Here is a 25,347-nt window from a genome sequence, read left to right on the forward strand (position 1 = left end):
AACAACATAGACAGCTGCTTGTTGGGAAAAGAAGGAATGGTTTGACAGTTAACTTAACAAAGAACAGTCAAACACACTCTACAGTAGGCCTACAATGTTTCTGTCTGTCTGTCCCGTCTGTCCCAAACAAATTTGTCATTCGGTATTTGTTTTGTTTCTGAATAAATCCTGGCTGCATCTGTTAAAACGTGATAAGAAACAGAGTATGGTTACCCATCCATACAAAAGAATAGTATTAAGTTAAAGAATTATAAAAACTTCACTTGAAGTCCTGAGACTCCTCAACAGACCCATGTTATATAACTGCAGACCGCATGTTGACCACAATGTTAGGGAGAATTATCTAATATGATGCCATATTGACAACCAAATATAGAGTTTGACACGGCTCCATATTTGGGAAAGACTGATCAGTGTATATATATGTGGGACAGTGGGATGGTCATTTGTCCCCTAATGAATAACTGACTGTATTGTGCCGCTCGCCATTTTCTTTTGTTTGTTTGTTTGTTTTGTTTCTGTGCTTTTTGTTTTTCTTGTCTGTTTTATTGTATTGTGCTTCTAATTTATACCTTTCTAGTTTGTCTCACTTTTTCTATACATTTGATTCATCTTTATGTGAAAACATAAAAATTCAATAAAAAATAAAAATAAAAGCTTGTAGATCAGCTAAGGTAACGATGCCCAACCTGTGTGCAGGGGCCCACTGGATGTCCTTGAGGACATTGCAAGTGGGCCCCAACTAACTGGCAAACTAAGGTTTCATTGTTAGCATAATAATAATAATAATAATAATAAATAAAAAAGTCATTATTATTAAGTGTACTACATTAATCCCATTGATCCAAGCCAGAACACAGAGAGCAATTGATCTCGGGAACCGTTGGCCAGATTACAGTGAAACTGCACACACTCCCTGGATGTCAGGTGTGCATTTTTGCAAAACACATTTTTTGATATCACTCCTACAGATTTTGTCCTTTTTTGTTTTTGAGTGGTGCTAAACTCTCCAACATGTGGCTTTGTGTAAAACAGTGAGCACTCACAGTGGCCCTGGGGCCACACATGGCCCTTGCTTGGTGTGGCGACCATAATGGCAGATCATATTATATTCTCAATCCTTCTGTTGATTATATATATATATATATAATAATATAAGTTACATATCAATTGTGTTGACAAAAGCAACGCTTGTTTTCCGCAAACTATTTGCAGAAGATTGGCAGCGCATTCTAGTCCTCTTCAGAACCTGAATCTGAATCATTGTCTCTACCTCGGATTGTCTTCTCCACCCTTTTGAATATAGAGGCTGACTTCTGTGTCTGAGTCTGTGACGGAGGCTTCAATCGGTCTCCGGTGTAGTTAATCACATCTGCACGCGCAAGTCTCCATTCCAGCATCTCTGTGGAAAACTCATCTGTATTTCCGAGGTCGGAGAATCCAGCAACATAGTCTGTGGTTTTGCCATCGATCAGTAGGGCCAGGGTAGGAATGGTCTTGAGCCGCAGCCTCTGTGAAAGGAAAGGGGCTTTCTCCACTTTCAGCTTGAGGAATTTGGTTTCAATATGCTTCTTGGCCAGGATAGCCAAGTGTTTGTCAAAGATTTGGCATTTGATTGTGGAGTCATTGTAGAAATGACAGACCATCTTCTTGCTTACCTTGGCCTCGTTGAAAAAGTCTTTCTCACTGGGGATTTCTCTGTATTCTCCATGGCCGTTAGCCAGCCACTCTTGCTTCTGTTTCTGGGCTTTCTTGAGGGCGTCCAGGCGCCTTTCCCTCAATTTGTCCAATTCCTCTTCACCCAATTGGTCCAATTCTCTCAATTGAGCATCCACCTGTTCCTCGATCAACTTTGCAGACTGCTCCAACACCTTAGCTATGATCTGCTGCTGACTTTCCATAATCTTACACTGTGAGAGCTATTCCGCCACTAAGTGCAACAGGGAAAACAACAAGTTAAGGTCATGCACAGTTGAGGTCCAGACTCTATGAGTGACCCCTTTATAAACACATTATATTACGACAGTCATACGACACTCCTTTGATCTTCTTCGATTGGACAAGGTGGGCAGTACAGTACAGGCTATATACTGTATGTATCTGAGTACTGTGCTGTATAATATTTGTATGTTCACAAAGATTTCTGATGAATTAAAAATGGAGGACCCCAATATAAATAAACACGCCATTGTGCCTTTCTATAGAGCAGGGGTGCCCAAATGGTAGATCTACCAGTAGATCACAAAAGCTGTGCAGGTAGAGCACATGACATGCCCTTAAAGGATATTTAATTAAAAAATAAGGAAAAAAAGAATATATATATATATATATATATATATATATATATATATATATATATATATATATATATATTTTTGCATATGTCACTTAAATTAAGGTGGCTTGATTTATTTACATCAAAAGGGCATGCGAGCTCAAACCCACAATTCAACATTTTAGTTTTAAGATGTTGATATTGATTTTGTATTCATCTTTAGGGCCCCACCTTGGAAAGCACAAGTGTATTTCAAAAAGTGTTTTTTGACAGCAGAAACTGCCTGTTATAATTTCACCCCCCTTTTGATTGATTGAAATATTTATTAAGAGTTTGCAGAATTACAGTACATTTCAGGCACAACTCAATACAAAGACTGTTAACTGTGAGTGGACGACCCAATAAAGCATTACACTTGTTTACAAGAGGGTCCACCTTGTTCAAAACATTTAGAGACGTACAAATAGACACTGATATATAGCCAAAAAGAACAGAACAGGAATTCATGGTGTGTGTGTGTGTGTGTGTGTGTGTGTGTGTGTGTGTGTGTGTGTGCGCGCAAATATAATATTATAAATTGATTTATTTTCATATAGGCTACCTGCATTATAGCCTCGGTACCAGGCTTTCATTTTTGTTGGTGCAAAAATGAAATATAACCTGCAAAAGTTGAACTCATGGTTGAACTACAAAAACAGTGACGTTTATTTCCACCGGAAGTATTAGGTGTAGTTCTTGACATTTTCCTTCCGGGTGAAGTACAAACTGATGCAGTGCCGCTGTTTCCTTCCATCACAACGCGGTATGAAATGATGAATGAATACTAATAATATACCTAATACTGTACTAATGTTAACGTATCCATGTGTCCGTTAAAAATGTACACGATGTGCGATGCAAGCCTGACCTCGACTCTGTTTTCCTGGCAACTTCCACTGTGTTTACGTATCAGCTAACGGTGGCTAACCAGCATCCAGCAATGGAAGCATGTCAGCCTCCGTTTAAGTAAAGTATACAATGCTTAAACATTCGGCAATTTAGGTCAAACATTTCTACAATTGCTAGAAATTGATACAAAATCCAGTAATTCTGGGGCATAAACAAGCAGGTGAAGGATTTGGATAAGTCTGATATTGTACCGTGCAGGTTCACAGCATCATTAAAAAAAATGAAAGTTTGGATAAACATTTTGGACAAAATAGACAATTGTACCCAGATGATGGATGTCCCCGGCCTATAGTACCTGTCCTGTATCCATCTGAGGATAACATGTGTTCATGTTAATGACAGGCAGGGCTTGACATAAATTTTTTGAGGCACTTGTAAAGTACTTTTTTATTATTATTATTATTATTATTTGTGTCTAGCACAATGTGTCACAATGGGTCATGTTGTGACTTGTGAGCATGTTATTATCTTCAACCTGATGTAGGATAAAGTGCGTAAACTTATTTTGATGCTATAAGTAACCCCAGACACCTCCGTATATGACATTTTGAGAACAACTTTATTTTTGATAAACTATGGTCACAGACATGCAGGTGATCTGATATATATACACGTGTGACATGTATAGTATATGGCCCTTATCTTCATATCAAGATACATACATTTCATTACCATCTGATGAGTCAGTGACGGCCGGATTTTTATAATTATTTTGTATTCAAACATCTATACCAAAGGTCCAGAACTTGAATGTAGTAGTACTGTATTTCTTGTATGCTTTCTGAGGCAGCTTGCTTTGTGTGTATGTCTGTCCTATGGTCTGTCCGTATGAGCACGGAATGTGCTCTGCTCATTGCTCAACTGAATGTTATGTAGACAGACACTTTTCAATGATATTATTATTGGATCCATGTTTAAATGCTAGATAACAGGTTTCCTTTTACACATTTATGCTAAGTTGGTCTGGAGAATAGATGCTGTAACAAGTGATATTTGTTTTGTTGGTTAAAACAATGTTTTTTGTTAAAAAGTGATTATGAATGAATTATAATCTTTAGCATTATTTGTTCAGTAACAGGCAGGTGAGGTGTAGACATTGAGGAAAATGTTTAGCTACTGGCCCACGAACATTCTTTTGAATCGATAAATAACAGTATCCTAATAATGATGGGCCCACAGAATGCTATTTTGTAATAGACAATTTGACAAAATCATTACAAGACACCAGTAGTAGTACCACAGGAAAATAATGTGAACTTGGTTGTTAGGGCGTTTTTTTTTATGGCATGACGATTATAAAAACATTTAGTCTCTGAGTGTACTGTAAAGTGCAACCCATTCTGGGCAGAGAACCCCTTTTGGTGTTTTACCCCTTCAGGACGGGAACCGGGGTTCTTGTTGCAATGTACCGTATGTTGGCAGCATAAGTAACATTTTTGTCATTTTTAATTAGGAAATTCTCAAAACTTCAGTATTTAGAAGGCATTTCTTAGAATCGGAATAGTCCTAAATGGGTTAAGGAAGGTAGGGTGCAGGGGTCTGACACTAAGCTCTGTGCATTTTCAGAGGTTGTGGAGGACTGCGTGCCGAGGTCATGTTCACCCCCCCGAAGGACGGCGTGTCGGCGCTCATCGACCGGACGATGAGACTGCGGCGGGAGGAGCAGGCCCGCCAGGTGGTTCTGGCGTGGGCCGTGCTCAACGTCTCCCTGGCCGGAATGATTTACACTGAAATGTAAGCCGCCGTCCGCCGCCATGTGAATGATTTACACTGAAATGTAAGCCGCCGTCCGCCGCCATGTGAATGATTTACACTGAAATGTAAGCCGCCGTCCGCCGCCATGTGAATGATTTACACTGAAATGTAAGCCGCCGTCCGCCGCCATGTGAAACCTGCGCACGCACCAGGGGGGCAGTCAGACAGATATTTTGTGAAGCCTGAAACTCCTGAAAGTTCATATAATGGCCTGTTGTGGTGCTGTCATTGGACCCAGAAAAACCCATAGCTCCATAGAGGCCCATGTATTTTGGCCCAACTTCACCTAGACTGTATTACCTTAATAAACATGGTCATGAATACTTTCTGCTTCCAGTCACTAGTTTAAAGTCTCATTTCTAATGTCATAATATTCTTTTTGGAAAATTATGGTCCCATTTATAAAATAAATTACCATAAAGTCGCGTATGTTCTGAGGGGCGTGGCTACCGTTACATTCTATGATCGGGAGTCCCCTCCCACTCGAGTCAAAATAAAAACCAACGGAGAAGAAGGGGGGAAGTCCCGCCTCGTTGTCAGCTGGGCCCAAACGGATCTAGAAAGATGGCGACTTACAGTGCAGGAATAACAGGCTTCATTTTACGTCCATGTTAGACCCGGGGAACACTTTGTCCATATTTTTTATAGTCTATGTCTATGGCACGCACTCAACGATCAGTGGTGGACAAAAGTACTCGCATTTGTTACTCAAGTGTACAAGTATCAATGCTGCAATGTAGAACCACTCCGTTACGAGTAAGAGTATGGTAATCAAAACTTACTTGGAGTAAAAGTACTAAAGTATCGATATCATATTAAATTAAAAGTGCAAAAAGTTCAAATGTATAATAATCTTTTGAAAGTAGCCAAAATGTGTAACAGTGGTTAATGTATGTTTTGTAATTATAATCAAAATCTACAAAGTAACTAGTAACTAAAGTTGCTAAATAATTGTAGTGGTTTCTGTTGCTATATCAGTGGTTGTTCAATGTCAAACTATTATTACTTTATATCTAAAATGATACGGAATGAATGGGTTAAAGTTCTCAGTCGCCAGAAACTATTTCAGTAATTCTATTTTAAAGTGTTAAGAATATCAGAATGAGTCAATAGCAATAGAATACATGTTCCAGAATGCCATTTCCATAAAACTCTAATGGTCTCTGATATTTCATAGACGCAAAGGTCACACACAGTCACAAGTTTTGCCTTTATCTGCTGTGAGAGGGCTTCCTTTCACGCTGTTTCACAAATCACAAAACTTGGGCCAAACAAAACCTTTTGAGTCGTGAGATTCTTTTTGCTCCCTGCACAGTGCACTGCACACTCTTTAAAGGTATATTCAGTGATTTCACTTAATTCAAATATCACTTATTTTTTTGTTTTGTTGTGATAATCCTCCCTACTATAGAGTGTGCTGGCCATATAAGGAGTTCCTCCCTGTCCCCAGTTAACCCCTGGGGGTCAAAAAACCTTAGGTTTCGTTTTTGACTCTCTATCCTGATTGGACGAAAGGCTGGGTCCCACAGCCAAAAACGAAACCTAAGGTTTTTTGAGTGAAATCACTGAATATACCTTTAATTTCGCAGTATCTCTGATTCAGTGCTGTACCTGGTGTCATCTCTTCCCTCAACCCACACAGTGAACATTCTGTTAGGCTGGAAACAAAAATGAGTTTTTGAAAAACCTGTTCCAATGGATTCAGTGTAGTTGTTATTTATTCATAAGCTCTTGTTAGTCATCGGTTACATATTTATAAAACTCACAAACTCTTTAGCTTTATTTTATTTATATTCTTTTAATCGAAAATATGGACATACAAGGTTTTTGCCCAATAGCCACGATAGTCTTTTTAAATTGTTTTCCTTAGGTCTGGGAAGCTGCTGAGCCGATATTACAACATCTCCTACTGGCCCATCTGGTACATTGGTGAGTGCTTCTCTTAACCCATTCTGGGTGGGAACCCCTTTTGGTGTTTTAACTAAGCATTATGTTATACTTATACAAGCTTGTAGGTCTGCTATTTTAGAAAAATCGTGAAAATGCGCCACGAATCTTTGAATATATATATTCTTTCAGAATACTTTTTTATTTATTTCGACGTCAGGCCTAAATGGGTTAACTGCTTAAACCGTACGTGGCCTGCTTTGTTCCCTACAAGTTTAGTTCATGACGTGTGTCGTTTATAAGTGAACATTTTCAAAATCAGGGATTCTTCCAGAATAGCTGTAATAGCACATTTACATTATTATATTGTGTCTAGTTGTGCAGAGGCCTATTTCTCTCTCTGTCTTGTCCCACAGAACTAGCCCTGGCTGCTGTGTTTAGCCTCAACGCCCTGTTTGATTTCTGGAAGTACTTCCGATACACTATGGCCCCTGCTACCATCGCTGTAACCCCTCAACAGCATGCGCTTCTGGGCCTACGAAACTCGGGTAAGAGCCTCGTAGAATAATTTAAATGTAATTAATCATGCATTTATTGATCGATCACTAGGCCTGTCACAGTTTTTACAAAATCACTGAAAGGTTTATATTATACATTTTCAAATATATAAAAAAATGGTGAGCTTGTAGATGAGCTATATCACTATTTAAATTTGTTAAACCTTTTGGCATAGTACATTTCAATTATGGTGCCAGTCACTCATTTCTTTTGTATATGTGTTCATTGTCATTATCTGCCTGGCCCAGCTACCAATTTAGTTTGAGTCCCAAGAGTGCCTTGCTAGTGGAGTGAAAGTCATCAGCTTGCTCTGTTCAGTATGGTATTCAAGTAAATGTTCGTTGTTACTGTCGACCACTGCCAGGTATCCAGGCCTCCCCTCCTCAGAAACCGGCCAAGGCGGAGACTCCGGCCCCTGCCCAGTCTTCCCCCATGCAGGGCCAGAACGTCCTGAGCTTTAGCCCCTCACGGCCCCCCACCGCCAGCCCCAAATTCTCCCCCAGCTGTGTCCCTGGCTACAGCCCCCCGCTGGGAAGCCCGTCCACACCGAGCAGCACCGGAGGAGGGGTCTTCTCCCCCTCGCTGCCCTTTGGAAAGGTGGGTTCGTTCATTGTGCGGTAGAGAGATGGAAGTTGATCTTGGTGCACTCATCTTGTCAGTGCTGGCAAATGATTGTTGTCTGAGGGCGATTCTACAAATGCCTTCTAAATCAGTAGTTCTCACACTTTCAGGATTTCATCATTCAAAATTAAAAAAATAGCTGATGTGCAAGCTTGCAGTGTGGCACGAAGTGACGCGCTGTGAGCTTGTATATCTGCTAGCCAACGCAAAAATCTAAAATGACAAGCTTTTACTGTTAAAGTAACCTTATATCAGATGGAAAGTTCAAAGTAGTGCAATGTTGTCATTTCAGTGTAAAATGTAAACATTTCACAACCGACCAACTCCTCCGCCGTGTGTGTGTGTGTGTGTGTGTGTGTGTGTGTGTGTGTGTGTGTGTGTGTGTGTGTGTGTGTGTGTGTGGTTTTCTCCCGCCAGGTGTTGAACTACAGCCCGTCGCCCGGGTCCTCGCCGTACCCCAGCAGCCTGGGTCCCGCCGAGGGCTCCGGGGTGCGGGCTCGCTACCGCACCTCTCCCTCTGTGTTCAGCTCCCCCGGGGGGAAGGAGGACTACATGGAGGACCTGAAAACCCTGGAGCGGTTCCTCCGTGCCGAGGAGGAGAAGAACCACCGCAGTCAGCTGGGTTAGTGATCGTAAACCGCTGTAGTGTTGGGCAATGTTGCTTTAACCCATTTTGACCTGAGCTCAGATTCTATAAATGTCTTCTACATCCTGACAGTTTTCTGAAAAAACTATGTTTCTGTGTCAGTCGTTCTTCGATTTTTCAAAAATAGCAGACCTACAAGCTCGTAGATCTTGTAGATCTGCTATTTTTCAAATAGCTAAAGCATACTGTAACATAATGCTAACACCAAAAGGGGTTCCCGCCCAGAATGGGTTTTAACCCGTTAAAATCAGGAAAGCATCTATCATTTTAGCTATATAATAGAAACATATGTTTTTTCCGAAAACTGTTAAGATTTAGAACATTGGTTTAGAACACTGGTTCTATAAAATAGCAACGTTGCAGTTCGTACACTAACCTTCCATATCTGCGGCGTGTCTTTCTCTGGCCAATCAGAAAGAACCACATTGCTACAGTGTTGCCCAATCATTGGTCCGAAGCAGGTCCTAGGCGAAATGATGTCCCGTGCGAACACGCCTAACAAAAAGCATCACAAGAACACCCAGTTAGGCCCAGGCCGTAGCGTAACGGTCTGGGCACCGGACTGGTGATCCAGTCGCGGTGTGCCGCGGGTTCGACTCCCGAACCCGACACGGCCTTTACCGCATGTCATCCCCCCATCTCTCTCCCGTTTCCTGTCAGCCTACTATCTGTCCCTTAAAAAATCTATAAAAGGCGTAAGCCGCAAAAAAAAAAAAAAAAAAAAAAACCACCCAGTTAGTCCATGAGTGGTGCGCTATGAGCTTGTAGATCTGCTATTTTTCCAATAGCTAAAGCATAACATAATGCTAACACCAAAAGGGGTTCCCGTTCAGAATGGGTTAAACACAAGAAGTGGCCAAGTTGGCCCCTATTTTGTGCATCATTATAGGGGTCTATAATAAATTTCAAATATTTTCAATATTAAAAAATAGCATGGCTAGTTGGCTACAAGCTTAAAATGTGTCATAGCGAGTGCACAAGTGGGTCCATTTGCTTCAACCTTTACAAGCAGAAAATTCATTTTCAGTTTGGGATGACAATTTTATCCAATCAGGTGAGAGAACTCGTGCATGATTCAGGATGAAGAAGTGATGATGCAAATAAATGAGTAAAATTGAAACTGGAACACTGCGAAATTGAAGCTGATAATTGGGTACTCCCTCCTTGTTGGCTGAAATTAGCTACCCACAAGAAAATGTATTTTATGTTTATTAACAAGGCGCTAGAGTGCCAGGAAGATGAGACAGGTTTTACTCTGAAAAGCCCCGCCTTTCATTACCCCCCAAAACCGGGAGGCATAACTTTCCCTTAGTACCTCACACTACCTCGTCTTATGTCTCTCTAGAAGCGTTAACATTCCAAACGAGTTGCTTGCCAACCCATTCTGACCTGAGATCAGATTCATACGAGGTTTCCGCCGGACACACACTGGTCTGATTAACCCATTCTGACCTGAGATCAGATTCTAAAAATGTCAGTCGCTCTTCGATTTTTCAAAAATAGCAGACCTACAAGCTCGTATCGCGACACTCGGTGGCACGATATGAGCTTGTAGATCTGCTATTTTTAAATAGCTAAAGCATAACATGATGCTGACACCAAAATGGGTGCCCGGTCAGAATGGGTTAAGTCAGGAATGACCGCAGTGGCATGGTGGCAGTCGGCAGTGCTGTTGTCTCACAACTAGAAGGTCCTGGGTTCGATTCCCGCTGGGGACACTGGGTGCGTGTTCCCTCCTTCGCGTCATCAGTGCCCGTACCCTAGGTGGGGTTGGCAAAAGGGCCTTTCTATGTGGAGTTTGCATGTTCTCCCCGTGTCCCCTAGGGTAGGTACCCTCACATGTTCTCCCCGTGTCCCCTAGGGTAGGTACCCTCACAAAAATCATGCAGGTCTCTAAACTACCTCCCCCTGGCCAGCTGGGGCGCCTGATGGAGGGGAAAGGAACTGGAGAACTAGAGTTATGAGCAACTTTTGTTGGCCCATAAACAAGGAAGTGAGCGGCAGTGCGCTTGCGCAAAACCGGTCTAGGATCGCTGAAGAAGGATTTTTATACTGGTAATATTGTTTTATATGAAAGGCACCCCGTGGTTTGGATTCTAAAGACGTCAATAGCATAATTAGTGTTAAAGAGCTGCATAGATGGGGAGACCCCTGTTACTGAACAAACACTCAGCTTTAACTAATAAATAAAAAAACCTATCGTTTCTACCCAACAAAGATATTTCTTTCTTTTTTAAACATATGTTTATTGATTTCTTTTACAGTACAAAGAAGTATTTTCAAAACAATTGACATATATTTTTCCCCCCCACATCCCCATGGCAGCACAAATACAAATAAAATATTATCACGAAATGTTTTGACAATAATAAATACAGAACACAAAAATAAATAAATAATGACAAAACGAAAAATAAAACGAAAATAAAACACATTACATACAGTTAACCAAACAAATACACAATATCCGTCACAGTTCCCTACCCCCACCCCATAGCTGACTACTCCAATTAACCACTATACATCCAAAGCCTCTTCAATATCACCTCGCTTAATGAAGTCCAAGAACTTCTCCCATATCTTATAGAATACCGCAGGTTTCTTCCTAATTACATATGTTAGTTTCTCATGTGCCAAACAGGTTGTTAAGTTCCTCAGCCAAAAGCCGATCGTAGGGGCATTTACATTCTAGCGCAATTGAGCGTCTGGCCTGTAACAGGCAAAGGTCGGTCATTATTTTTTCATTACTATTTAGTGTACAATTTAATGGATAAATACTGAGTATACATAATTTAGGACAAAGAGGAACTGGACCTGACGTAATCTGAGAGACATAATGGACCACAGACCTCCAGAATGTTTTAATCTCCTCACATTCCCATAAACAGTGGAACAGTGTACCTTTATGTTCCCCACATTTATAACATAAATCCGGGGTTATGTAAGTTCTCATTATCCAATTATACTGAATTAGTCTTAATCTAGTATTGATAGTTTGTGTTTGTGCCTTGGAACATATTAAACCCCAATCCATTCTGAGATTTCCACTTGAAGGTCCATTTTTGTCTTATTTTCTCCGAGTCATCTTTATGAAACCCTTCTAGTATACCATACATTTGTGAGACCAACCCCTTTCCTAAACAATCCTGTTTGGAAAACCTCAACAAAGATCTTTAAATGAATGCTGAGGATTTTACTGTGTGCGTCATTATTATTATATCTTCTCTCCAGGAAGTCCAGAGTCCTCGTCTCCGACTCACAGCCCTACCTTCTGGAACTACAACCGTTCGGTGGGGGACTACGCCCAGAGTCTGAGGAAGTTCCAGTACCAGCTGGCCTGCCGCTCACAGGCGCCCTCCGCCCTCAAAGATGACACCGACCTGGGCTCCAAACAGGCTGCAGAGGAGGTCAGTGGGGCGGAATTGTAATAACGGATTCATCTCAAATGTTTTTCTTCAGTCATCCCCATCCCAAGTTACAGTCCAAATTGACGGGTGGCTAATGTTCATTTGTCAAAGAAGAGAGGAAAAGATGGCTCCATATCGTCAAATCAATAAATCAAAAGAAAAGAAACATCACTGCATATGTTTTCCCCTCTTTAACCCATTAAAACCGGTCATTTTTTATTTTGGCTATATACTGTACAGTATATACTTCGGTGTGGGAGATGTATTTCCAGGGGGCGGTTACAAACGGATTCCAACGTCCCAGCAAAATAGTCTCACTTTGAATAGTGGGCTCCGATTGGTCACCCACAACTCTCGGGTGGGCGACATATACTTCAAACAGAGGACGCCAGGAGTGCCAGACCAATCTTTATAAAGGGGTTCATGACACTGCCTGTTTTAATGTCCTTGCTCTTGTGCAGGTGTGGGCCAGAATCACCACTAGTCGACCCGTGGTGGATCGCATCGACAGCTGGACGGCCAAGCTGAGAAACGTGAGTATTCCGTACATGTGGTGTGTCGATACATTTATTCAAACATGTACAGTATCTACCAGAAAAGTAGTATCCATGAACGATGAGAGATTAGACCAATAAGTGGCACTGGCGCTGAGTCTACACTAAATCCACCTTATTGATCTGAATCAGACCGAATGTTATCACTTATCTGTAACCCACAGCCTTTCCTTGTTCAGGGCATGTGTTCAGTATGGCTCTGAACATGCAATCGATAACTGTTTTTGCTTGTAATGTTGGTATGGTAGGAAATGGGTTGAATCACTGATATGCCACTCTGGATAAGAACATTATTACTCTACATAAAACAAGTAGCAAAACATGTAATGAAATGGCTCTTGTGTGTAATTATTACTTGGGTACATGGCAGTGTCGAGCACTTGAAATAGATGTGCAAGCTCACGATGAGTTGCGAGCTTGTAGAATCTACAATGTAGAAAATGGAAATGTTGATGTCCTCACAAGTATACTCAACGACCAATGGTCGACCAAAGTGCTGTACAGCTTAAAAACAGGAAGGAAAGAAAACAAGACAAGCAAAAGAAAAACAAGTCAGATCAATACATGCAAACATAACATAAGTGTGTCTGTGTGTCTCTCTCTCTCTCTCTCAGTGGATAAGTGACACCATCCTGGTACCTCTGGTGAAGGAGATGGACTCAGTCAACAGTCAGCTCAGGAGAATAGGCTGTCCAGAGCTCCAGGTGGGAGGTAAGTGCATGATGCCACCTTCATTTCATTATTTCTTGTACTACACTTTCTTGTACAAAATGTTCTTGTACTACCCTGCCCACTTGTGGTCAAGCTACAAAAAAAGCAAGTTTTCAGAAACAAAGTAGACTAATCATAATGGCCCTAGTTTGTAATCATTATTTGTTTCTGTTCACCCACCAGAGACCAGCATTAGCAGTTTGAAGCAGGCTGCCCTGGTGAAAGCCTCCTCCATCCCCACCATGAACGCCATCGTCCAATACCTGGACATCTCCCCCAACCAGGAGTACCTGGTGGACAGGATAAAGGGTATGTCCACACAGCCACACCTACAAGCTCGTAGCACGGCACGCTATTTTTTCAATAGCTGAAGTATAACATCATGCTTAAAATACCAAAAGGGGTTCCCGCCCTGAATGGGTTAATCAAATGATAGAGTTAGCAAAACGTATCAATTTGGGATGGGGTCCTTTTATGGGGATTAAGATAAGATGAGACATTTTCTGGTCCCACGAGGGAAATGCAGTCGCCAGAGGACGTACTGTACTGTAGTCTGTGGTTCTCCAACGTCCCCCAAATTGATATGTATTTGGCCCAGACTCCCATCTAAAAATGTACTGTGCCAGGGACCCCCAGAAGAGAAGTTTGCGTTCAAATTAAAATATACATTTTTGAATAGCCGAACTATAAATGGATGAAAGTGGGTAGAATAATTGCGATGCTACATTGAAGGGATATTTCACTTAAAAAAAAAAGAAAAAAAGTCTATTCAGGCTTATGTGAACACCCTGACCCCAGAGAGTTTTTACGTTGCTCCATGCAATATTTAGGTATTTGATATTCATTCATTCAAACCCATTGTAACTTCAAACTCCATTTTAACCATGATAGATAAATCGAAAACACCCAACCTTTTATCTGGTGTCCTTCCAATATGTGAGGGGGCCGTGTTTTTACCAGCTGCTGTGTAAGCACAGCTGGTCAATGTTCTCTCGGCTGTGCTTTCACGCCCACTTGCTGTAGTTGAACAATATTATTAAACGACAGTATACAACCTCGCCTTTAAATGAGTTATATAATTTGACATTCTTCACCCTGTGTGTGTGTGTGTGTGTGTGTGTGTGTGTGTGTGTGTGTGTGTGTGTGTGTGTGTGTGTGTGTGTGTGTGTGTGTGTGTGTGTGTGTGTGTGTGTGTGTGTGTGTGTGTGTGTGTGTGTGTGTGTGTGTGTGTGTTTCAGAGCTGGCACATAGTGGCTGTATGAGTTCATTCCGTTGGAACGGAGGTGGCGATGTGAAGGGCAGGAAGTGGGACACAGACCTCCCCACGGACTGTGCTGTGAGTCCACGCACGCACACACACACACACACACACACACACACAGACACACACACACACACACACACACACACACACACACACACTCTCACACTGCGTTTAGTTCACTTTGAAGCATGAAGTGCTTAAATCCAACTATAGCAGCTCATTTTTGACCCCCTCCCGCCGATGTTTACTGTACATATACATTCATTGCTACTAGTGTTCATTATGTCTTGTTTATTATTAATTGGCCATTAATCGTTACTGTATGTCTTTAAATGTCGTAATGGATTGAATACACAGAACCACAATGTAAACAAGCCCCTAGGTCTAGGGCTTTTTCTGTTCTCCTTTTAACTGGTTCAGCCCACGCGTCATAAGCAATCCAATCGACGGGTTGCAATGACGTGTGTGTACACGTCCTAGTGCATCTTCAATGATGTCAAACGAGAGAAGAATATTCTAGAATATTCACCGTACACTTCGCTTTTCGTTCATGCGCGGTCCGTTCACTTCCTAGTTTACCGCTGCAGAAAGAATGCCTCGTCTCTCCTAATCTATGGCGCTCTCCGCGGTTTTGAACTGATGGATATACTAAGCTCTTCCATTTCTGACTTCAACATGCCTCTCGTTCAAAATATGAACGCGAGGGACCATCGAGCGATATTATGGAAACGAGATCAAGGTAAGCAAGCAAAAATATGTCTCCGTTTCTTTTTTTCCGATCCGAAGTGGAGGGCTTTACTGAGTAAAAGCGGTCATGTCTTCCCGGCACCCCCGAGCTTCTATTTTTATGTGAAAAATTTGTTTGTACCGCACCAAAAGAGCCCTTTATTCTCTCTCTTCAAAGCAGTATTGTTGTCTTATTGTTTTGTTCTCATTCAGATCCTCACGCATGTGGTTTGTACCTACCTGGACTCCAGACTGCCTCCACACCCTAAATATCCAGATGGAAAGACCTTCACCTCCCAGCACTACAGCCACACCCCGGACAAACCTGGTAGGATTTGGACCATCAAACAGATATTCTGACCACAAATAGTTCATACCCAGTCAAGACATGGAAGTTGGAACAGGACCTCTAAATGTAACTGTCTCTGTCTGATGCTGCGTTTTGTTTGTCTGAAGCTGGGCTCAGACTACATGAGTTTTAACCCATTTAGACCTGAGGACGATTCTACAAAATGTCTTCTAAAGACTGACTGTTTTCTGAAAAACCTATGTTTATATGTCAGTGGTGCTCAGCCTTTTCCATGTCAAGGACCCCCAGAACTTTCTGTATTTGGCCACGGACCCCCATCTGAAAATATGTAGTTCCAGGGACCCCCCGCCCAAAAGCAAAGATTTGAGTTAAAAACTTTTTTTTCAGCTTGTAGATCTGCTATTTTTCAAAAGCTAAAGTATAACGTAATGTTTAAAATACCCAGAATGTGTTAAAGTCTTAAACTCTGAAAGAAAGTCTGGTAGCACACTACAGGTGGTAGTAGTACCTGCCACGTATGGCAAAGACACTGTTACTTATACCTTTAACTTACAACCTTAACTGTTCCTCTTAATATTTGTGTCCTTGTATGCTCTCCTTTATTATGTGGACATGAATACATTGTTAAAATGTGTGTGATGTGTATGTTTAACCTAGATGTGAGCAATGAGAACCTGTTCTGCATTCACCAGAGCAGTAGCAACCCTCCGCATTACCAACTCATCTACCAGGGACAAATCTACAACCTCCCCAAGGTCAGCAGCTCACTCACCACCAGTTCTCATGTCTTACTTGAAACGGTGATTCTCAATTTTTCTATTTCACGGACCCACCAGTTTAGTGTGCATTAGGCCACGGACGCCCTATAGCTCTCAGAATTACAGACGTGCAAGGGTCCATTTGGTTCCGTTTGAAGTTTTGTACACACTGTGTCACAGACCTGTAAGGATCCATTTGGTTCCATCTCTCAAGTGTTATCAAGAATACATTTTATTGGCACATCACAGGTTTAAATAGTACGCTCCCATAATTTGTCATCAGTTATAGACCAGAAAGGGTCCATTTGGTTCCTACCCATCAATCATTCAGCTGGGAACCTGCTAGAACCCCCTCAAGGACCCCTCGAGTTCCCCGTATCCCACTTTCAGATCACTTTAATGATCACTTTAATGACTTGGAATACTAAATATATATTACAACTAATTGCAGCATAGGGTGCCCAGACCACTACGCCAGCGGCCGGGGCCCTAGTGTTGTTTAACCTGAGTCTGACCACTCTCTCCACACAATTCCTGCTTGTAATGGGGGGGGGGGGGGAAACTAATTACTTTCACCAATTATTTTTAACCCAAGCCTTTATATTTCCCTTGCTGGTCAGGCGCACGCTTAATAATGTAAATGAGCATGTTATGCAAAACGTCAACAGCGACTCTGCAACAGATACTCTGTGTTGCTTTGTAGTATTGTACCTTTTTTAGCTGCCTGTGTGAACGAACACAGCATAACTCTGGTGGTGCTACTAGTGGTGCCTTGCTCACTGGTCCTCTGTAAGATAGACAGGGGTCACATAATGTTTTACGGCGTCTTTATTGTCATTGCACTGACATTGCACTTGTTTTGGATTGTTATTTCAGGGCAGGAACAATCTTTTCCACACTGTTCTCATGTTCCTCTATGTCATCAAAACCAAGGAGTCAGGGATGCTCGGGTGAGTACTGTGGTTTACTATAATACTCTTTAACACAAATATAATCTAATGCTATAATCATCCCAATTTACTGTAACAGTAGGGTAAACTACAGGTCATGGCATGAAACATTTGAAAATAACTTGATCAATCTACTGCACTATTCAGTGGATTATAAATGGCTGATCGCTAGTTTGCAGTCGCTGGTTTCCATCACAGAAGAGATAACTTCTGAAGAATGACAAACTTAAAAGTAACGTTGGAAAGGGAACTTTTACTTTCAGTTCTACTCGGTGGAGCAGCCTGGACATTAGTGTCAAATTCACAACTGTTTTGAGGCAATTGAAACAACAGGCTTGGCTTTGTAAAAGGTCAAATGTTTAAAGGTTTTATGACATTCATTTTCATTTCTTTTTCTTTTTTCTTTTAGGTTTTATGACTTTATCAATTACACCCAAAAAACCTGAACTTTGAACATTCAGTGGATTTTCTGTGGTCTGAAGTTTTCTTTGGGGTTTTTTGGGCCTTTTGAGCTACAATGAAAACAGGCAACACAGTGAAACGGTGACATCTGCTGGCAAATCCCATTGACATATACAGTATGGGATTTGCAGTAAGTGAGCACCTGTTTGAGCCAGAAAACCCCAGATCACAGAAAATCTACTGAATGTTAAAAGTTCATGTTTTTTGGGTGCAATTGAGATTAGAAAACCCAAACGAAACAACAATTCCAAAACCTTTTTTTTTATGTCAGAATCCCTTTAAGCTCTGTTTTTAAACTTTGTCACTTTGAATTATTAGTTGCATGTGAGAGGACCACAATGATACACACTGTGTGTGTATCCTTGATCTGCTGTAACCTTTGTAAATTGTAAGGTTTTTGCATATCAAATCAAATTAAACAGAACTTGATTTCTGTGCTTTCCGCAGGAGGGTGAATCTGGGTCTGTCTGGGGTGAACATTTTGTGGATATTCAGAGACTGATGGCAGCTCTCTGGTCATGATGCTCTGGTCTGGTCATCTGGTCATGTCAGCTTCTGGTCATGATGCTCTGGCCTGAAGAATGTGTGAGGACGATTCCCTGTGGGGTTTTGGAATGGCCTACAATGTTGTAAAGGGTGATTTATACGCGTGTCACTGTCTTGTCCTGCACTGAAAATAGCATATCTTCAAGCTCACAGCGTGTCATGCTGTGGCGCGCTCTGCTATTTTCCGTGCACAAGCGCCTATAAAAGGGCCGTGATAATGAGGCTCTCACACAGACACCGTACATCCATAATCATCATTAGATCTCTGTTATGAGACAAAAGGGCCGTGATGAGGCTCTCACACAGACACCGTACATCCATAATCATCATTAGATCTCTGTTATGAGACAAAAGGGCCGTGATGAGGCTCTCACACAGACACCGTACATCCATAATCATCATTAGATCTCTGTTATGAGACAAATGCACACTGAAGGACTTGTGGAATCTATTAACCACTTTCAACCTGGCGTCCCTGTTTGGTGCAGTCGTACTGTTCACACATTTTCAAAACATTGCAAGAAAATCAACAAAACATAGCTGATCTACAAGCTCACGCAGTGCAAACGCATTGTGATTTTGTAGACTTAGGTTCTGCCGGAATCTGTCTAAAATGGAATAGCACAGCAGAATGTTGGATATTATGCGCTCGCCTCTCAATTGTATTCATGAAAGGAACACTTTGGAAATGTGTTCCTTTTATGAATACAATACAAATGTTATATCCGTCACACGATAATGTCCTTGTAAAACAGTGTATTTTTTTATATAGTTGGTTCCGTTTGGGATTATTTTGTATACTGAGAATATACCAGAATGGCAGACTTGTAGATAATCTACAGTACCTCTTTCTGGTTGGGCCACACAAGGGTTCCAAGCACTTGAATGTAAATATGTGTGTAGTTAGTTTGTTTTCCTAGAGCTGGAATACATTTGTGGCCGTTTTGAACACACGGGATATGATGTAAAAACTCAATTCTACTGAAGATAAACAAAAGCATAGTTGAAATATTAGAAATTGCTCATTTTGGTGCCTATTTTATATAACACAAGGTATAGTTTCAAATTATGGATTACATTTTTTTCATTTCTTATTTTTTTCAGTGAAGTGAATGGCACATAATGCTCTTGGCTTGCTACCTTCCACAGGAATAGAAATGGCACACTGTAAAGTCAAAATGTACTTTGTACAGTACACAGATTACTGATCCAATGCGGCATGGCTTTTGGTTTTAAATTTGCTTGATTGTTAAATGCGACGTCATGGAACTTAGAATTTTGCATGGTTTATTTTTTGTATAGTGGACAAATTAATTGGAATTGGCAACATTTGAATACCAAATGACTTGTTTCACACTGAAGCCTTCTAAATGCCAAGGGGCTGGTCAAGCCGCCTCGTGTTTGCATAGTTTTATTTTAAGGTACCGGTAATAATTAATGTAATGCCATTTTATTGGGGACTTTGGCTGAGACGTGGCATTCATTAAAATAAAAGCAATTAAGAACCTCTGCTTAACACTGTTGTTCTTTGACACTTGCTGGTCTCTTCAACCACATGAAGCCTAGACTAGAATCACACATGCAATCCACCACCCCACCATATCAATCTGTCTTTATTTCAGACTCTAATGTCCATATAAAAGACAATACAGGGAACAAAACAAAGACTAAATCAACAAAAGAAACATACAAATGGAGGCACATCTAAATTCTAAAAGCCATACACCCTCTCCAATAACCCATAAGAACAGTACCTAATGCTTCTCTTGGGCATGGTTGAATTCCTTATCCTTTCATTGTTCACCTTGAACCTTCTCATAACATAAAACTGTACCTACCATCAGATTCCTGAGAACACCATTGTTTCACTTCTCCAGCAGTATTCTGAGAGCATTATAATTATGCCACCCACAACGTACCTTTACTGTAGGTGCACCACAAGATATTACAGATTCAAATACACAGTTCTTCCTTCCTTAGTTAACTTTGTTTTCAATTATAATGCTTTGTATGGTCCTGTTAATCTTAACCTTGCCTTGCAGTGGTGGCATGACAGTGGTGTACACTACACAGTATTAAAGCTTAAAAAAACCAACCATGATTTACTATTTTGAAGACCATAGTACAGTAATACAAAACAAAAAACCACCAACTTGAATCCGTAACTTATTTCCTCTGTTATTGCTTTCCTTCTCCTTATCCATCCCTTTGAGTGTATTCTTTTTTTATTCCATGTATTATTTTGGACAGTGCAAACATAATGTAGTCATATACTGCATGTTGCTTCTTTTTACTGTTTAGATTTATACATTTGTGCATTTTAAATTGTTTACCAGGTGTCCTAGTTAAAAATATACAATATGCTATTCACTGTTCTGTCTTTATTGACAGGGTGGGATGAATACATTGGTCTCACAGAGGGGATTACACTAAATGAGTTGAATTTGACCAATACATTAAATGCATGCATCTCCCTGGCTAAGTAATTAAGATAATTTATTTGGGATAGATTCCCTTTACAAACTGTTTTAAGGGTATTTCATCTACTGTTGCTGTGAACCTTAGTGTTGTAACACTGCCACCTACTGTTCACATTATGAACTTACAAGACTTAAGTTGCCAGGCAAGACAAAATTACTCTCATATTTACAAAAAACAAATACAAAAATAATACAAATTCAAGTTAAAAGAAAAGGATGACCAATTTAGAACAAATGATCAACAAAACCAAACATATGTGCAGGAAATTATGAACCAAAAGTGCATTGGTGAAACACCATGAACAAACCTTGCACATAGCAGCACTGTCATTAACCTGCAGTGACCTACTTCCATTCTAGGCCTGCTCCTTTTTCCGTCTCCAAAACCCTTCCGCGAAAGTAAGCGATCTACAAGCTCACAACGTGTCACATTGCGACACGTTGTGAGCTTGTACATCGTCTATTTTCGCTGAATGCCTGCCCAGGACTAGTGAAGGAAAGGATGTGCCAGGGCTCCCGAGGCAGAGATGCGACTGGTTGGTTTGAATGCCAGACATTGCTATAAATAAAAGGAAATATATATGTGATGAGTTCAAGACTACACGTTTTAAAATACTCAAGACAGCATGGCAGCTACCAAGTGCACTAAAAGTCATGCTCACAGTTAGAAGGTCATTCCCTTCTTGGCCAAGGTCGGGCAGCAGCCAAGCGCCAGGAAACTCTGGTCCCCAGGTAGGAGAGTAGGGGATTGCGCTGTCCTTGGGCCAATCCTCTACTCTTGGCAAGCCAATCGCCCTGTAAAACACAGATCAACTAAACTTCTCCCATATCCACAAGATGACAGTGTTGCGATGTACTGGTGAAATGAAATGCCCTCACTAAGAGTTAGCTAATACTACTTGAGTCTCTAGTCAAGTCAAGTTTCTTTATATAGCACATTTTAAAGCAACAGCAGTTGACCCAAAGTGCTTTCCATGAGACAATATCAACATAGAGACCGTAGTCTATTCACAATTCAATAATAAAAGCCTATAACATAATCAAAAAACAAATAGTAATCTGTTTGTTGACATTTTAAAGAATAATTGCATTGCAGAATAAAAAGGAAATTGGTTGAGTTTCCTTTAATTTTTAATTGCTCTGGATCACAATTATTTGACTGGCTGGCAAAATTAACCAACAAAAATGTCAAAAGTGATTCCACAAATATGATGCCAGCTGGAACAAAACGAAACTCACTCAAATATTTTGTGGAGCTGCTGAGCCTCTGAGTATCCTTGGAACAGTGGCCTGTGGAATGAAGAACCCTTTTAGAACTAGTGTTTTGGCAGCAAATTTCTATTTTAGTTTTAGTCATAGTCTCTAGTTTTCAATTCGTTTTAGTCACATTTTAGTCACCTGGAATGTGTTGGTGTTAGTTTAGTTTTAGTCGACTAAATGTCATGAGATTTTAGTCGACTAAATCTACAGGTGATTTAGTCGACTAAAATGTGTTTTGGTTGGCCTTGATGCCATCGTAATGACTGATTTTACACTTGATGAAAATAGCCGGTCTACAAGCTCACAACGCGTCTCTCTGCAACGCGTTGTGAGCTTGTAGATATGCTATTTTGAGCATGCAAACAAGTGTAAAATGACTTATAGTGGATCTCTTGTCCACTATTCCCTTCCTAACATTTTAGTCTAGTTTGTATTTGTTGACGAATTTGTCAGTATATTTAGTCTCAGTTTTAGTCATCGTAGCTTAGTTTTCATTTAGTTTCCATTTAGTTTTTGTCAGTGAAAAAAGGTAGTCGACGGAATCAACACTGTTTAGAACAAGGCTCAACTCATACTATCTTCTATACAGCAAAATACAAATATACTGTATTTGTTCATACAAATAGTGCATGATTGTGCTTCCATTTTTCTTCCCCCTCCCCCCCTATTTTCAAGCCACCCACCTCCCTCACTGATCGCCTATGGAAGGCGACATGGAGGGGAAAAAAGGTTATAAATAAAAATAATAGTGTAATGATGACAATGATAATAAGTATAGTTAAGTAGAGAAATCTATGATGGAAACCCAGGAAAAATAAAATGATAATAGCACTGCTCATACATACTTCAAGAGGAAGAGCTCAGCCAGGATGCAGCCAGCACTCCACATGTCAACTGTGGACGTGTAAACAGAACCGAGCAGGACCTCTGGAGCCCGGTACCACAGTGTCACCACCTGCAAACAGTGACGGGAATCAAGATTCTCTTTCTTAAAGTGCCTGCCTCATCAAAGTTGGTATTATGGCATTATATTGTCAATTACTTGCATGAGAGAGGGAGAGGTGGTGGAATTAGCTGCTTTAGCAGACAGTTTGAGGGTTAAGAGTTAAGAGGTTTTGACAGAAGCGCTTTTTAACACTTTTCAAACAACACACAGATGTCTCTGCTGTTTGACATCCTCTGTCAAGCCATTCCATGTCTTCACCCCGCAGACAGAAATGCACATACTCTTCCGAGTGAAGGCCTGTATCTCCAAATTGGTGCAATTAACAATACAATAAGGGTTACACGCGATAAAACCTTGGCAATGCGTGATAGATAGATTAATTAATGCTGCCGGTAAAACGGTTAAACCGACATGAGGTGCTTTACCTACCTCTGGAGTTAGGGCAACAGTGTAGGTGTAGATACGTGCCAATCCAAAGTCAGCAATCTTGACATGTCCGCTGCTGCTGACTAGGATGTTCTCTGGCTTCAGGTCACGGTGTACCATATTGTTTGTGTGCAGGAAGTCCAACCCATGAAGCAACTGCACCATCAGTTCCTATACAGTCAGACAGAAAGCAGCATGAAGGGGGTAGGTGGATGGATGGAGGTACAGCTAAGACCGCGACCATCACACGTCAGTGATCTTAAGACCTCTACTACAGCACTACTTCCTTAAGACATGACTCTTCCCTGGGGGCATTTAGCATCAACATGACATGAAATTCAATATTATCTACAAAAGAAAATGTACAGTATCCATCCATCCATCCATCTTCAACCGCTTATCCGTAGTCGGGTCGCGGGGGCAACAGCTCCACCAGAGAGCTCCAGACTTCCCTCTCCCGAGCAACATTAGTGACTTCCTCCTGGGGGATTCCGAGACGTTCCAAGGCCAGAGAGTCGATGTATTTCCTCCAACTGCGCCTTGGTCTGCCCCGGGGTCTCCTCCCAGTGGGACATGCGTCGAGGACCTCCCTAGGGAGGCGCCCGAGTGGCATCCTAACCAGATGCCCGAACCACCTCAGCTGGCTCCTTTCCAGGCGAAGGAGCAGCGGTTCTACTCCGAGTCTCTCTCGTGTGACTGAACTTCTCACCCTATCTCTAAGGGAGATGCCAGCCACCCGTCGAAGAAAACTCATTTCAGCCGCTTGTATTCGTGACCTTATTCTTTCGGTCATGACCCACACTTCATGACCATAGATGAGAGTAGGAACGAAGATTGCTCGGTAGACAGAGAGCTTTGCCTTCTGGCTCAACTCTCTTTTCGTCACAACAGTGCGGCAGCGGTACAGTATATGGAATGACATTTGAGTGCTTTGCGAGGACATGATATGTTGAAAATAAGGGTCAAGTTTGCACCTTAATTTTGCCACGGCCTAGACCTTGAGGGGTGGGGACCTTAGAGATGTATGCAGACAGATCCTGGTCAATGTATTCAAACACTAGGGTAAGATCCAGGTTCCCTTCAGTGTATGCAGCAAATACCTCGAACAACCTGCAGAGAAAAACAGTGCATGCCATAACAGTGGTTCTTCTGAACATTGTCAGGCCTTTGTTTGACCCCCTAAATAAGCATATTTAACTGGGGACCCCCACCCTGATAAGCACTTGGAATGTAGGAGTTCAATTTAATTTGACTCTGTTCAATAGACAAATATTGTGAAAATAGCCTATCTAAAACTCACTGAGCTTGCAGATCTTGCAGCTTTTGTAAATTATTGACAATTTGCCAAATGTATGTATGACCAGTTTTTATAGTATAGCCTACTGTAGTTTGTTGATTCACCTACTTGTGATGCAGAAATGGTCTTTTCTTTCTTTATTTTTGTTTGTCTGTTTGCTTGTTTCCTTTCTTTCTGTCTTTGTGCCCCCCCCCCCCCCCCCCCCCCATAACAAATAAACAAACAAATTAATCCAAATTCAACATCGATTCAGAGTTGGACAACAATAGCCTAATAGCTGAAAATACACTTACCTCACTATGTTGGGATGGTCGTGGTGCTCGAGTCTGCGCAACATCCCAACCTCGCGGATCATGAGAGCAGGGATGCCTCCCGCAGGGTCTGTGCCTAATTTCAACCTTTTCACCGCCACCATGCGCTGTTCACCCCAATCCTCTCTGGCCTTGTAAACCTTTCCATAGGCACCGCTGCCTATTTCTTGTAGAACTGTGTAGGTCTGCTGGATTGCAGGAGCGCAGGAGTCATCCATTCTGACTTTGCTGAGAGCCATGATGGACTTG

The 25,347-nt window shown here is 41.3% G+C and overlaps 3 protein-coding genes across 3 annotated transcripts; 1 reads left to right on the forward strand and 2 right to left on the reverse strand.

The window, feature by feature from the left end:
* Positions 1-1,232: 1,232 nt before the first annotated feature.
* LOC310853800 (thioredoxin domain-containing protein 9-like) lies at positions 1,233-1,901 on the reverse strand (the record flags this gene model as incomplete). Its single annotated transcript, XM_083758262.1, has 1 exon — positions 1,233-1,901. One exon carries the CDS (start codon positions 1,899-1,901, stop codon positions 1,233-1,235), a length of 669 nt encoding a protein of 222 aa, XP_083614388.1.
* A 1,122-nt stretch (positions 1,902-3,023) lies between these two features.
* Positions 3,024-18,500, forward strand: tmem209 (transmembrane protein 209). The gene is made up of 16 exons (XM_083757763.1): positions 3,024-3,077; positions 4,790-4,957; positions 6,849-6,907; positions 7,282-7,413; positions 7,788-8,020; positions 8,462-8,666; positions 11,922-12,097; positions 12,559-12,630; positions 13,266-13,362; positions 13,546-13,671; positions 14,601-14,698; positions 15,566-15,680; positions 16,320-16,417; positions 17,297-17,370; positions 18,280-18,334; positions 18,392-18,500. The coding sequence occupies exons 2-15, from the start codon at positions 4,818-4,820 to the stop codon at positions 18,332-18,334; spliced, it is 1,680 nt and encodes a 559-aa protein (XP_083613889.1). The 5' UTR covers positions 3,024-3,077; positions 4,790-4,817; the 3' UTR covers positions 18,392-18,500.
* Positions 18,501-21,345: 2,845 nt separating this feature from the next.
* cdk21 (cyclin-dependent kinase 21) lies at positions 21,346-25,337 on the reverse strand (the record flags this gene model as incomplete). Its single annotated transcript, XM_083757388.1, has 7 exons — positions 21,346-21,417; positions 21,521-21,653; positions 22,098-22,148; positions 22,964-23,073; positions 23,494-23,661; positions 24,465-24,600; positions 25,081-25,337. 7 exons carry the CDS (start codon positions 25,335-25,337, stop codon positions 21,346-21,348), a joined length of 927 nt encoding a protein of 308 aa, XP_083613514.1.
* Between the last annotated feature and the right edge of the window lie 10 nt (positions 25,338-25,347).

Source organism: Protomyctophum parallelum (genome assembly GCF_964188405.1).
Source record: "Protomyctophum parallelum genome assembly, chromosome: 22".
Lineage (NCBI taxonomy): Eukaryota > Metazoa > Chordata > Actinopteri > Myctophiformes > Myctophidae > Protomyctophum > Protomyctophum parallelum.

Excerpts from the sequence above, each read along its gene's own strand:
- tmem209 (XM_083757763.1), top strand. The coding sequence starts at position 4,818 with ATGTTCACCCCCCCGAAGGACGGCGTGTCGGCGCTCATCGACCGGACG. Across the intron at positions 8,021-8,461 it reads CCTCGCTGCCCTTTGGAAAG|GTGTTGAACTACAGCCCGTC; the intron begins GTGGGTTCGTTC and ends TTCTCCCGCCAG. Across the intron at positions 14,699-15,565 it reads ACCTCCCCACGGACTGTGCT|ATCCTCACGCATGTGGTTTG; the intron begins GTGAGTCCACGC and ends GTTCTCATTCAG.